The 14,728-nt window shown below is 44.1% G+C and overlaps 1 protein-coding gene across 1 annotated transcript in view; it reads right to left on the minus strand.

Annotated features, from left to right (window-relative positions):
- RCL1 (RNA terminal phosphate cyclase like 1) overlaps positions 1-14,260 on the minus strand; it is a 52,188-nt gene extending 37,928 nt beyond the window's left edge. The window contains exons 1-3 of the mRNA XM_050944299.1: positions 14,054-14,260; positions 6,852-6,923; positions 5,408-5,583 (exon numbers count right to left, since the gene is read on the minus strand). Of these exons, the coding sequence (XP_050800256.1) occupies positions 5,408-5,583; positions 6,852-6,923; positions 14,054-14,189 (384 nt within the window). The 5' untranslated portion in view covers positions 14,190-14,260. The remainder of the gene's footprint in view (positions 1-5,407; positions 5,584-6,851; positions 6,924-14,053) is intronic.
- Positions 14,261-14,728: the final 468 nt, after the last annotated feature.

Genomic DNA, 14,728 nt, shown 5'->3' on the forward strand with positions numbered 1-14,728 from the left:
GTCATGCTCTACCAAGGTTTGGCAGCCATAACAAAACTCAGGACTGCATTACAAAAATGCTGCCAGAATTAATACCTCTCTCCAGTGGTTACACTTACAGGTTAGCATTTGTGACCAAATGTTTCGTCATTTTTCCTTTTATTGTATTAAGAAAGCAAAATCATTTTAAAACGCTATTCATTTGCCAAGAAACATTTAAAAAAATATCATTTTAATAGACGACAACCAAAGTAACCCCCAACAATAGGCGATCCTCCTTCTCCTAGACAGCCATTAGTTAAAACTCTCCTCAACACAGTGCCTATCTCTGCTAACACAGATAATGCTGGCATGTTGGCAGAGAGTCAGACTGGTTCCTGCAGCAATAGAAACACAGGAAAACAGGATTTAGAAAACAGAAAAGGACAAAAAGTCAGCAGGGAAAAATTTTGTTTTTATGTTTTTAAGAGGGGATTACAAACAGCTGTTGAATTTAAACAGATTATTGGAGGGTTTGCTTTTTAATTGCTCCCCAGCTAGAACCCTGTATAATCAACTTCATGCCAGTGTGAACAACATTTCAATTATGAAGTCCTGGAACCCAAATCTTATGTTAGCACTCAAGAGCCTAGATGAGGTTAAGGAATTGTTATGGGTATATATTTTAAAATCAGATTACTGCAGCCACGATACATCTGCAGTACGCCAGGATAATCCCAATCTGTTTTCCCCTTCTTTGAATGTTGTATTGGTGAGATGCCATCTCCTCCACTTCATAAAGAGGCACGTTGCCCATCTGAGCTGTGCAGGGGTATTTTGAGTGATCTGTAGCTACACCAACTCTAGATGTGAGTTTGGCAAATCTCACAAGATAAGAAGTGGCAGGCCTGGTCAGACCACCGTGCAAAATCCAGAGTATTGTTGAGCATAGCCTGGGTGACCCAGGAGAGGGGATGGGAAGGGAAATTCTTCCATTTCTCCGATACACCAACACGGTGTTAGGAGCACTCTGCAGCTAGGGATGCTGTCTTTCTGGCAACATGTAAAACTTAAATAAAACTCTCAGTCATGTCACTTGCAACATTGGGGGTGTCAATATCTGGGTTCAGCACCCATCCAGTCTGGAACATTTTCCCTGCCGTTCAATTGGCTTCAGTATCCTCCACTTCCTGCCAATGGTTAGACAGTGTTGCTGCCTGCTGCGAAACAGCTGTTTGTTTCACCCCAGTGGTGGATGATGGGTATGTGTGTGCGCACAGTCAGAAAGATGCTTTTGCATCCAAGGCACTATGGGCCAGATCCATAGCCCAGGGGAGTCTTTCCACAAGTCCTACACTTATGGAAGGTGTCACCTCTCCTCCCATCAGTTCCACTAGTAGCATCTTCCCTGGCAGGAGGAGGAGTTTCTGCTGTACCCCTTCTCCCCTTGCTTAGGGAAGACTTATTGGATATGGTGAGGTCTTTGGCCCTCTCTTGGAGAGGGATAAGAAGCCAGGCATCTGCTGCTCCCCTTCCCAGGCCAAGGGAGAAAACAGCTAGAGCTCAGCAAGAGACTGCAGCTCGGGTCAGCCACAGAAGGCAACTGAAAGGTATCAGGAGCAGTGGTGCTCCAGGCCTGGCCTGGGCCAACCAACGTGAGGATAGCAAGGGGCAGGGAGGGAACGAGCCTGGCCCAGGGGAGGTGAACCAGATGAGCAAATGATCTTCATTCTCCTTGTTCACCTGCCCAGTGTAGAGAGCTGGAGGAAACAGCAGGGACTGTTGCAGCTGCTCCTCCGACTCACTTGCTCTGCAGCTGAACTGAGATAGAATGAGTGGGGTTTCCCCTACAGGCCTGACAGTGTAACAGCAGCAACTACCCTCGCCACAGCAGTGACCTTTGGTTAATGTTTTAAGATTTACTTCATAGCTGAAAAGGCTGCGATCAAGGCATTTGGAGGAGTTGATCTTTACAATGAAAGCTTAGATTCTGCAGGTGAGGATGAGATTGGTTTTACTCACTTGGGGAAGCTTCCCACTCAGCTCAGGCCACCCGACCCCAGCGTAAAGATGTTAGATCACAAAAAACGATAACATCCCATTGACAACTACAATGGAAAAAGCTTCCTCAATACACAGAGGCTGCTCTCTTTCTTGTCCACATATTAAACTGTGATGGAGAGATTCTCTTCTCATGCTAATTACAGTGGGGGAAAGCATTTTTTAAAAGCAAAATTTAAACTATCTATAATATGTTAAAGTTAATTTGCTCTTTTTAATGAACAGACTGAGTCTTGGAGACAGACATGCAGATGGATAAACTAGAACACTATTTTTTGGATAAATGTCCACTATAGCTTTTCCAAGCACAGCTCCAGGCACCATCTGCTTATAAAATAATCAAAAACCAAGTCCATTTAAGACTAAAACTATATTTACCCACAAAGAAGTCTATTCAGGACAGCATTGAAGCACGTGTTTAAGATCTAGTTGACACACACACAATTGCATTGGTGTGACAAGAGGGGTATTTTTAAATAATTTTAGTTAAACAAGTGAAAAACCTTGCAGAGACACTCTTAAACCTGGCTTATGCCAGTAAGTTGACCAATGCAAGAGTGTCCATGCAAGGGATTTGCATGGGTTTAACTAGCACTTGGATTTTTAGACCAACTTTAGTTGAACTGGTGCAATGTCTGTTACAGATAAGGCCTAAGTCCCATCTCAACAAGGATGTGTTTTCCTGAATCAGGCCTAAATGTTTAGATGTGTGTCAAAGCTTACTTGAAAACAGCATTCAAGTTCGGGTGCTCTTGCCCAGTGAATTCTACAGGGAAGATTTTCTCCATCACAGTTAAAGAGGGGCAATTTAAAATAAAATTGCCTTTGATTTTTTTTTTAAACATTATTGGTTCGATGAATATCTAAAATAGCAGAAAATGAAAGATGAGAGAAAAACATTTCTTTTTTCAATTTCATTCTGTGCCATTTGACAGCCCGTTGTGTATAACTAGTAATGCTCTTTGGAAATTCTCTGATGGAACGTTCTTCCGTCAGAGGATGCCAAATTGTCTAAATTAAAACGTTTTGTGGAGATTGTGCGATTCTTCCAGAGTCACAATGTTCCAGGTTTCCTGGCAGCTCACCCACCTGGCACCCTGCTGAGAAGCTTGGCCTTTCAGGCTCTTGGCTCTTCAGCAGCAATCTGGTGTGCCGAACAACCAACTCCCAAAGACCATTTCTCCTCAGTAGACTGGGTCTCCCAGGGTCTACAGCAGCCCACCAAGTGTATTGTCCCAGACCTGGTACTCCTCTGTGTAGGAGAATGAAGTTCAATTTTTTTTCCCTATTCCAAATAGGATTTTTTTAAAAAGATTAAAATCCTCCATGAAATGGAATTACCTTTCTCCACAGAGCAGTAATACCCACTTCTCCATTTCCCCTCCCACTGTATGGATACTTACAAAGGAACAAGGAAAATAAAACATTTTTTTAAAATAACAAGAAAACATAGTTGTAAACCATAAATACTGGCTGGGGACTGAAGGGCCAGTCTAACATCTGCAACTGTACTCAGTGCATTTTTAAACTGGTTAGATTTCCAGCTGAAAGCATCCCTTTAATCTAATCACAGGAAGGATGGCAGTCTCCAACGTACATTTGAAAGAAAATACCAGTTTTCTCACAGCCAATAGCTTTTAAACTGACATTACCTCAGCATTTTTACCCATATGTTTTCCTCACCCCTCTTCCATAATAAGACTATTTAGATGGAGCACTGAACTGTCACTAATGCAATTCATGGCAACTGTGGCTAATTTCAAAGAGCCATTTGAACTTGTGTTCTTATTAGCTTCTTTCTGAACAATTAGGCTGTTTCCTTTCTGCACACTGGCTTGTAACTGTAAGGCAGCTAAGAAAATTACGTACAGCACTTTTGCTACTATAATTGAATTACTGTTGCATGACCTTTGTTTCAAATGAACTGTGGGATTCATTTTAGCATCAGTATAATTCTGCACAATGCGAACAATAAGAAGCATTCCTACTTCACAGAAACAGCCCCTCAAAACTTTAGAGACAATTTCCTCTTTTAATAGTACTCTGGAGAATCAACCTCTCTCATCCTTAAGATTAGGAAAAGCAAACTTAGTGGGGGGACAAATGGCAGGGCCCAATGTGAAGCCTAGAAGGATTGCCCGGGAAAGGATGAGAAGCAGCAACAGCACAGAACTGAAGTCAGAAACTGGGTTAGAAGCTAGCGATGGGACCAGGATGCAGGGGTAGGGGAAGGTGCAGAGCGGGGCTGGAATGGCAAGTGCCATAACTGCAATAATCTGAAGAGAGCCATATGAGCAGAAACAGAACGAAACCATTTGTGGATATTTTGGCATTAGATGTTCTGTAAACAGCTGTTCTGTCTACCTTGCTTTGATTCTTCCATTTTTCACTTTTTCTATTTTTTTGCCTTTTGCTTTATTTTGGTCTCGCTGTCTTTCAGTGGTCTTTCCCTTCATTTTATGTTTGTCTGCAGTGTTACCATGTCACCCACCAACCCTTATTTCTCGGTGTTGTAATCTCTTTTCTTCCTCAGCTTCTGTCATGTTCCCCTGCTCGTGTTTGCTCTACTTCCCTTTGTTATATTCTTCTTTCCCTCTTGGTTTTTCCTTGCATTTCTTTCCAAATCAGTAGAAGTTAGCCAACGAGGCACTTATGAAATCTCACTTGGTGCCTATCTGCATATTTAAAATCTGGCCCTATGATCTTGTCACAAGGGGCACACACAACCCCATGCTTGGGGAAACCCTAAAACTCTGACTGCCAGAAACCAGGAGGGGAGAACAAGGACGGATCACTCCAACTGCCTTGTTCTGTACACTCCCCCTGAAGTTCTGATTCTGGCCTCTGTGGGACACAGGATACTGGGCTAGACCATGTCTCACCCAGTATGGCAGCACTTATGCTCTTATGGTCTTGGAAAGAGCTGTTGAGCCCACCAAGGGGATAAAAGAACTGCGGAGTGGGGGAAAGATTTATTTTGATTTATGCTAATAGCTGAACTAAGATATTGCTTAAATAAACCAGACACACACACTCCCAAAAGGGGGAATAGTTGACTTGCAGCTGGCTGGGTGTAGTTTTTGAGAAGCCCCTAAAAGGGAAAACTAGGGCAATGTCAGGGTGTGATGCTGGATCAGTAAAACCCTGGTACAGATCTAAAAAGTCTCTTCCATTTCTAGCTTCTCTGATCCCAATTCTGTTTTGTCTAGATGCTGAAGGAGAATACACTGACTGAAATGTGGTATTTACTTCCTGATTAATCTGATGGCTCCCGAGACATAACGTAGCATAGTGTGTGGTGAAATCTACTTAAAAATACAGTGGGGGTTTCTGTCGATGGAAAGAAGAAAAGACTTGTCAGGGCACTTAATGACGTTTTGTTACTTACTGAAGGGTCTACTTGATCGTTTGTTACTCCCCTGAGGACGATTCTTAATGGATGTTTCATGAAAGGTGCCAAGCAGAGCAGACTTTCCAAATAATAGCCAATACTACGATGGGGGCTGCATTCATGTTCCAACACCCCTCCGTACAGAAGGCCAGGCTGATAATATAGGGTGGTACCTTTAGAGAGAGAAAAAAAAAACAACAACTAGAAACTAAGGAAGGGGAACACTCTGATACACAATGATGTCCACAGTGGGTCAATTCCTGGGCACAGAGGAATTTACAACAGGGGCGGGCAGCAATTCCTATGCACTCCTCTCAACCTCACTTACCTCAGCAACTCACTCTGCAGCTCCAGGCACTCCAGGACGGCGGAATAGGAGGGCCAGGTTTTAACATTGTGTATCTGTTTTACCCAAGGGATCTATCAATTACCATCATCAAGACCAATGAACACTACACTAGCGGCTTTCACCTTCCAAGGCAACTGAGTTATTACTGGCCCAGTAGGACAGGGCAATCTCAGCATGGAGTTCACGCTGGTAGGTCAGCTGCCTTACTGATTCTGTGCAGGCCTGATCCTGTGCAAGCATAGTTCACACTGTAGTCAATAGGAACTAATATGGCAAGACTGACCCAGAGGAGGTATATTCTAGTAGCTGTCCCTGCAAAAGCAAGAAGAGGGCAAGGACTCCTTTATATGAGACATAAAACAAAAAGAGTGATGCTTGTATCTCCTTTGCACCATACTGGGCATAAGGTCAGTACTAACTCAGGGCTTCCCTACATTAGAGATTTCTGTACCTGTGCACATGCATCAATGCAGATGCCCTAGACGGATGTTAAATGGGGCTTACACTGGCGCAACTTACCCCTGTTTTTCTATACTGGGGGAGGAAGAGGAAACTGCATTATAGCCTTTATTTTTATTTAAAGTTAATTTTAGTGATGTTATATTACATCATCAAGGGTTCACCTCGGGTGGCTACAGTCTTGAGTTAAGCAGAGTCATCTCATCTCAACTAAAATCACTAGCAACAGCACCCATGTAGTAGCTATGCTGGGGTAACTACACCAGTGCAACAATTCCTGATGCAGGCAACCCATCAGAAGGACTACAACCACCTAGTGAATCGTTGCCACTAATTCAAGTTGTGACACAAACCAAGAATTCCGCTCCCAGAAAATTCCAAGTTATGACTGATTCATATTTCTCTGAGCCACAGCATTATAGCGGAAAGCAAACTTAATGGAATGTGAATCACTGTTTTAGAACTTCCTGGCTTTGGCTCGTTCTGACTCATCTCAAAGCATTTGTGTATTTAACACTTGGTTCTCTGGAAACAGATCACCATCTAATCTGTCTACCTCCAGCAAGCAGGTCCCCTCTCCCAGCTCCAAGTGACATACCATGGAAGAAAGGAACAGAAAAGAAGAGAGTTTACCTGTTTGGTTTATCTCAATCCTAGAGCCATTGGTCACTTTGTCAATCAGCCGTATAAAACTTGCTTCAAAATCTGTTGGGGTGAAAAAAGGACTGATTTTAAATTCTTTTCTTTAGGAAGTTATTCTGGAAAAGTAGTCAGCCTTCACGAGACACATGCCGATAAAGCTCTCTCTCCTCTCAGTACCCCTGGGAGGAAGAAGGTAGACGGCTGGCTACTATTACTCCCAATTTTAGATATGGGGAAACAGAGGCACAGAAAAGTTGAGTGACTTGCTTAAGGACATACAGGAAGTCAGCATCAGAGTTGGGACTAGAACTCAAGAGTTCACTGCTACTTGGAGGTAAGGACCTCCTCTCTCTTTCTGCATATGGACACTGGTAAGAGAAATATTCCTAATACGTTTATCAAATCTAATAGCTGGGATGTTATCCCAGTAATGGCATAACTCTGAATTTACACAAAATTGCCAGCGAACCCTCTTTCATTAAGACTACATGGAAAAGCCATTACTGAAGACACTGGAAAATGCTAAGAGCAAAACAAAAAGTACACGTGTCCATGTGAGTGAGTGGGAAACGGGAGTCTACGGGTACGTCTTCACTACCGGCCGTATTGGCGGGTAGCAATCGATTTATCAGGGATCGATATATCGTGTCTCATTTAAACGCGATATATCGATCCCTGAACGTGCTCCTGTTGACTCCGGAACTCCACCAACGCGAACGGCGGTAATGGAGTTGACAGGGGGAGCCGCAGACGTTGATCCCGTGCCGTGAGGACGGTAGGTAACTCGATCTAAGATACTTTGAATAGCGCTATTCACGTAGCTGAAGTTGCGTATCTTAGATCGATCCCCCCAAGTGTAGACCAGCCCTAGGCAGCTGAGCTGCTTTTTTACACTAATCATTTCACTGTTACCTGGGCCTCCTCCACTCTTCACTAGTTTGTTGTCTCCCAATTTAAACTTCGACTGCAAGCTATTTGAGGCAATGGCCATCTCTGCATTACATGTACAGGTACAACATCTAACACAATGGGGCCCTGACCAGGACACTTACGTGCCACAAGTTAATAATAACAACCACCAGTTTTTTCCTGTAATTATAAGTTCTCTTTTTAAAGGATTTTTAAGCTGTTACAGAAGAAGACTTTAAAATGCAAAGTGCTGCTGCTAAAGAGCTATTAAATAGACACCATCAACATTCAGGTCTGAAAAGTTTTTTAGTCTGCTGTTTCTACAAACACCTGAAGTGACAATAATAAAGATTAGAGAAAAATATTTATTTTTCCCACCTACTTCCCATTTGTTTACTCTGCGCATTACAGCACTTTGGGCAGACTTAGTTGCTCAATTTCCCATATATGGACTCTCTTAAACAGTAACAAGGAAGAAAGAAGTGTTTGTTTTTAAAGTGAATATAGCCAATCCACCCCATATGAAGGGAGATTCAGTAGCAAGTGCAGAACCTGAAACTACGTTGAATTTAAACTTAAAATCCAGTCAGTTTGAAAAAGTAAAAGCATCCTCTTAATTGTGAGCAGGCTGTGCAATTCTAGCTCACAAGTTATTAAATTACTATAGCTCCTTTTCAAACTGCGACCATATTTTGCTCTTTACTGAATTATTTCATCCACTGATCAAAGTGGTTGCATAAACCATTAACTATTTGCCACAACTACTGTTCCAGTTATTCACCATTCATTAATCAATATTTACATGCTGTAGATGGTTGCTGTCACATGGTGTTGGTTCCACTCTCAGCTTTGATGACTCTTACATTCACAAAGCTTTCAAGATGGCACTGTGATGATCTCCAGGGCGAATGTGTGTTTATGTGAATATTTACAACCTTTTCTGAGAACAGCCTTGCAGACAAGATTTCACTTGCACAAATATTCAGTCATGAAAATCAAATAAAAGGGGTTGCAAATACCAATGCAAATTCACTGTTTTTCATTTGAACACTTTTCTTGCATTAGTCACAATTCAAGTATTAATCCACCTTGGCAACCAACCAACCAACCAATCAATAAAAGCTGTATCTTGTTAAAAGGAGCGGTAAAAGCTACGTACTCTACCTCAGTGGTTCTCAACCAGGGGCCTCGGGGCCCTTGGGGGGCTGTGAGCAGGTTTCAGGGGGTCCACCAAGTAGGGCTGGCATTAGACTTGCTGGGGCTCAGGGCAGAAGCCGAAGCCCCACTTTATGGGGCTGAGGCCTGAGGCCCCAAGTCCCAGGGATGAAGCTGAAGCCTGAGCAACTTAGCCTCATGGGGCCCCTGTGGCGTGAGGCCACGGGCAGTTGTCCAGCTTGCTATCCCTTAATGCTGGTCCTGGCTTTTATATGCAGAAAAATAGTTATGGCACAAGTGGGCCGGGGAGTTTTTATAGCATGGGGGTGGGGGGATCAGAAAGATAAAGGTTAAGAACCCGTGCTCTACCTCCCACCAACCATCTGACTGGGGCAATAACATAGTTAAATAATATCATAGCATTCAACCTAAGTACTAATATTTTAGCATTTGGTGGTTTTGACAGATACTGTTGGGGCTGGGACATGGGTGGCCGGGTACAGTGGTTGGAGCAAGAGTCAAGCCAAGGATCAGGAGCAAGGCAAGGAAATCAGGCAAGACCAATGTAGCAACCAGGTAGAGCCCAGTTGTGCCGACAACTTCCTGGGCTTCTCTTTGGGTTTAAATAGTTAGTCCTGACCAATCAGAGGTTCTGGTGTTCCTCCAGTCAGGACCCGGAAAGGCCTCCCAAAGGAACTTCAGGTTTCATGATGTCTCCATGCAGTCAGCCAGTAGTGAACTGCTGAGTGGGAGTAGGGAGCCAACAGCCGACTGGGAACTGAATTGACCCAGGTTTAAGACCTGTTGGTCATGACAGGTACAGGGTTAAAACCACCCTGTAGACTGAAGTTTCCTACTTGTCAGGCACAGCTGTGCAGGCTTCCCCACACAGTTCTGCTCATGTACTTGAACCCTGACAAAAGACGAACTGAGTTTTTGGGAGAGGGGGTGGCTTACCCTTGATGACCATTCATCCATTCATTGAGCAAGGGTGTTAACTAGCACAACTATGATGGTGTCTATTGCAACTTCCACCCAGAACTAGACTGAAAAACTCTCCAGAAAACTCATTTCTCAGGAACTGTACATGCAAAGAAATCTTAAGACACTCAACTGGAATTAGATTTTTTAACAATGCATTTCTTCAGTGCCATAGATGTGCATAGTGCTGTACAAGAATGGAGATGGGTTTCTGCCCTAAACAGCTCAGGGTTCTCTCTTAAAGCTACACACATTGAGGAAAGCTTTTTGAAATCTTTAGTAGATGGATTTATTTCCATTATCTTTGCAGCTAGCTGCAGCTAGTTGGCCAGAGGGAAGATGACAGCAAACAGTGAAAGAGGACCAATTAAAACTGTTGAGAACGGGAGGCAGAGGCACAGCTTGAACAAGCAATAGGCATGCAGGACTAAGTGCTGGCACCAGCAGTCAATGAGTGGGACCATCTGATCCAGAATCTGAATGGCTCCTGGAGCACCCAGTCCTAGGTCTGGCAATTCTAGTGAGCAAGCGCTCAGAGTGGTAGCCGTGTTAGTCTTTATCAGCAAAAAGAACGTGTTGTCCTTGTGGCACCTTAGAGACTAACAAATTTATTTGGGCATAAGCTCTCATGGGCTAAAACCCACTTCATCGGATGCAAGCAGTGGAAAATACAGTAAAAAGAGATATATACACAGAGAACATGAAAAAATGGGTGTTGCCATACACACTATAACAAGATTAATCAACTAAGGTGGGCTATTATCAGCAGGAGAAAAAAAAACAACTTTTGTAGTGATAATCAGGATGGCCCATTTCCAACAGATGACAAGAAGATGCGAGTAACAGTAGGGGGAAAATTAGCATAGGGGAATAGTTTTTACTTTGTGTAATGACCCATCCACTCCCAGTCATTATTCAAGGCTAATTTAATGGTGTCCAGTTTGCAAATGAATGCCAGTTCTGCAGTTTCTCACTGGAGTCTGTTTTTGAAGTTTTTTTGTTGGATATTGCGACTTTTAGGTCTGTAATTGAGTGACCAGGGAGGATGAAGTGTTCTCTGACTTGTTTTTGAATGTTATAATTCTTGACGTCTGCTTTGTGTCCAGTTATTCTTTTGCGTACAGACTGTCCGGTTTGGCCAATGTACATGGCAGAGCGGCATTGCTGGCACATGATGGTATATATCACACTAGTAGATGTGCAGGTAAACAAGCCTCTGATGGTGTGGCTGATGTGATTAGGTCCTACGATAGTGTCCCTTGAATAGATATGTGGACAGAGTTGGCAATGGGGTTTGTTGCAAGGATAGGTTCCTGTCTGTAAGCGAGGACTGGTCTGTCTCCCAAGATCTGTGTACTATTTAATCAGGGTGTTAGAATCATCCATGCCACTTCGCTCTTGGCATCTTCTCCCTTTCCTCTACAGTATCAATTGATCTCTCTGCAGCAGCAAAAGCCACAGAACAGACAAAATAATCTTCCATTGCCTACATAGCCAGAGCTAACCAATGGCCCAGAGGAGAGCACAGCGAGATAGAGCGAACAAGGTCACTGGGAGGGGGAACCCGGCTCCAATTTGGTCTATGAATGAAGATGCTTGGAAGATGACAGGGAGTTCTGACAGCAATCTCATGAAGTTTGCCTAACCACAAGGACTAGTTCATTGGAAGAGAGATCAAATGCTACCCTACTGAAGAATCTAAAGGCTTTTAAATTCATTGCAAAATCATAGGGAATTCCCCACTTCAAGTGCACCTATGACAATACTCATAAGAAGAAGAGAGACAGAGAAATGGGGGTCCACCTGCATCCCATGGAAGTCCTCTGATTCTTTCCCTCTCCCCATTTTCTCCTGCTTTGTCACCACACAATACACAGCACCTCTAAAACAGCTCTCTGGGCTTGCTTCACTACAAAATTAAGTTGATTTAATTTAAGTAGACCTACAGCCACAGCAGCAACTCAATTGGCTGTTAGTGTTCACACTACATTCCCTCTGCCAGTGGTGTGCGTTCTCACCAGGAGCACTTGCACCGACTGAAGTAGGGCTGTCAGCCTGATGTGGGGCTCAATTTCACAGCAGGGAACCTACCAGCCTCTCTTTTCAATTTCACAATTCCAGTTGTGAGGCCTTACTGAGTGAAATTGACAGCCAACAACCCATGTAAGTAACGCAGTGTCTATAAGATCACTGCCTGGTCATAATTACACTGACATAAGCACTACACCTTTCACAGAGGTGGAGTTATGACATGGGTGCGGCAGGCCACTTACTTCAGCGGAAGCAGCATTCTAGTGTAGACTATGACATAATTAGGTTGAGGTAAACTGCCTTAGGTCAACATAACTCTGTAGTGTAGACCAATCCTTCTTCATCGCCTCTCTAAACTACACAGGCCTGTTCTTTTCCTCACAGGGACCGTCCCTCCATGCCTTAAACTGTGTCCATCACCTGACTTTGGTCTCTTTTCTCTCTTCTGTATCTTTTTTGAGTTAAGGGGACCAGAACTGAACACAGTGTTCCAATTCGCAGCCTTCCACTGATTTAGGACAAGTCTTTCAAAGAAGCCTAAGGGACCTAGATGCTCTAATTCCAGTGAATTTCAGTTGAAGTTGGACACCTCGGTATTTTAGACTCCTACAAAAAATTCCAGTCTTATTCAATAGCAGTATACCATTTTCTGGATTACTTTATAACTCATTTTAAATACAACTTAATGCTAGGGAGGGTGTTTGAGCACTGCTACACACTGAACAGATGTTTTCCTTGAACTGTGCACAGCAACACCCAGCTCTCTTAACCCAAGGGGTTAAGAGTTAATTCAGAACTCAGCAATGTGTATGGCATCATCACTAACAGGTCCCTGGTCATGACAAAGCACTCTCCCTTGGTGTGCAAATAACTGCAGTTCAGCCGAGAAGTGGCATTGGCAGAAGTCAAGAGGTTTAGATTGAGGAAGAAACCTGCCAGCCAAATAATTTCCATTGAGCTCTTTCAGATTAACAGATCAGAAAACTCCACAAGATAAGAAGCTGCCAAAAACACAGTGCCAGCTATAAGTGTTCATCCTCTATTCCTGGAGAGAAGTCCAAGAGAAGATGCATAAGATTTAAGGGTCAAATTCCTTATATCTGTACTAAATAGAATCATATGGGAGAAATAAGCTTTATATGTAAAAATACTGAACACATGATTAAGGGCCTTTATATTTCACATAATTAGTAAAATGCTTTTGTCACTTACAAGTGCCTGCATCTATTTCCTGTGACTTACACCGTGTTTCACAGCATCTGCATCTCAATTCACCAATTTGTTAAAACATTTCACAAGAGACTAACTGCAGTGCATGGGGCCAGAGACAGTACATCCATCAATGCCTCCTGTTACACCGCATCGATAAAGGGACTGGACACATAACTGGTCCATCCAGATCCACCAGTTCAGAAATGGGCCTGCTTGGCTTGCCAAACCTTGCTCCAACCAGGCTGTTAGTAGATTCCTGGACAGTCTTATTTCAAACTTTAAAACAATGTTCACTTTGGGATTTGCAATAAACCTCGGGAACATGCTCCTGTTATTAAAAGGTATAGCACTGGGAGAGCAGTTCAATTCAAAGAACTTCACTGGCACAAGGTATGGAATTGCTGCCGATGCGTTGTTTTTTTCTTTTCTAAGTACTCTTAGGATTCTGTCAAAGGTAGATACAGTACATCAAGCATGCTCTCCGGAAAGGGCTTCACAGTGCAACTCGAGTCACGGCAAGTTCTTTAGGGGAACCAACAACACGGGGTTCAGCTCCTGCTCCAAGAACACCATGCAAATCCCTGACAGCGTGCTGGGGTGGCAGGGACCCATACTCCCTGTCTGGAGGACAAACCCGCATCTGCTCCCCCCTCCCATGCGCCTTATGAACGAAAACAAACCGCACTTCGGATTTAGTGCCTCCTTTAAAAACAAAGGCTCCTTCCCCCAACACCGATCCCAGATTCAGATTGTTTCCATCACACAGACCCGTCCCACCCTCCCCCAAATCACCGCCCGCCCCGCTCCAAGCCCTCTGCCCCCTTAAAAAAACTCCTCTCTCGACCCACCCCTCTACATGCCACCCCCATGCAAGCCCTCCCTAGCCCAGGCAAGCCGCACGCTACCTCTGAGGCCGGGGTTCTCCTCCTTCGCCCGGATCTTGCGGATTTTCACCGGCCTCCCGCTCAGCGTGGACAGCACCAGCCTCTGCCGCAAAAAGTTGCACCCCACATAGCTGAGAGAGTGCTGCTGACTCGCCATGCCGCCGCCCGGCCGCCCCTAGAGCGCGGCTGCGATCGCGGCGCCGCTGAGACCCCGCGCCAGTGCCCAGCGCGCCCACGTGGTTTGGAACAGGAAGACGGAACGCTGAGACACTTGGGTCAAAGGGGAAGGGGGCGGAGCCTCCCCTCCCAGAGGGAGAGGGGCGAGAGTTGGAAAGTGTCTGGTGTGGATGCGGCTCAGAGCTGGCAGTAGGCAAGATAAGAACAGCAGTGCAGTGGCAGTGACAGGGATAGCGGGACGGGTGGTAGTAGCCAGAACAGCAAGAGCCAGACTGGCAACAGCAACATACCAGTAGTAATAACAGAAGCAACAGCCGGGTTAGGAACAACAGCAACAAGAAAAGCAGTAATCAGAATACTATGAAGACCGGAGCAAAAATAGCAACAGTAGTAGTCAGAATACAGCAGCAGAAGCAATAGTAACAGTTAATCTCAGCAATAGCAATAATAATAGCAGTAATGGATCAATACTAGTAGTAACGGAGAAGTAGGACTCATAGCCACAGTATTAGTAATAAA

Source organism: Gopherus flavomarginatus, chromosome 3 (genome assembly GCF_025201925.1).
Source record: "Gopherus flavomarginatus isolate rGopFla2 chromosome 3, rGopFla2.mat.asm, whole genome shotgun sequence".
NCBI lineage: Eukaryota > Metazoa > Chordata > Testudines > Testudinidae > Gopherus > Gopherus flavomarginatus.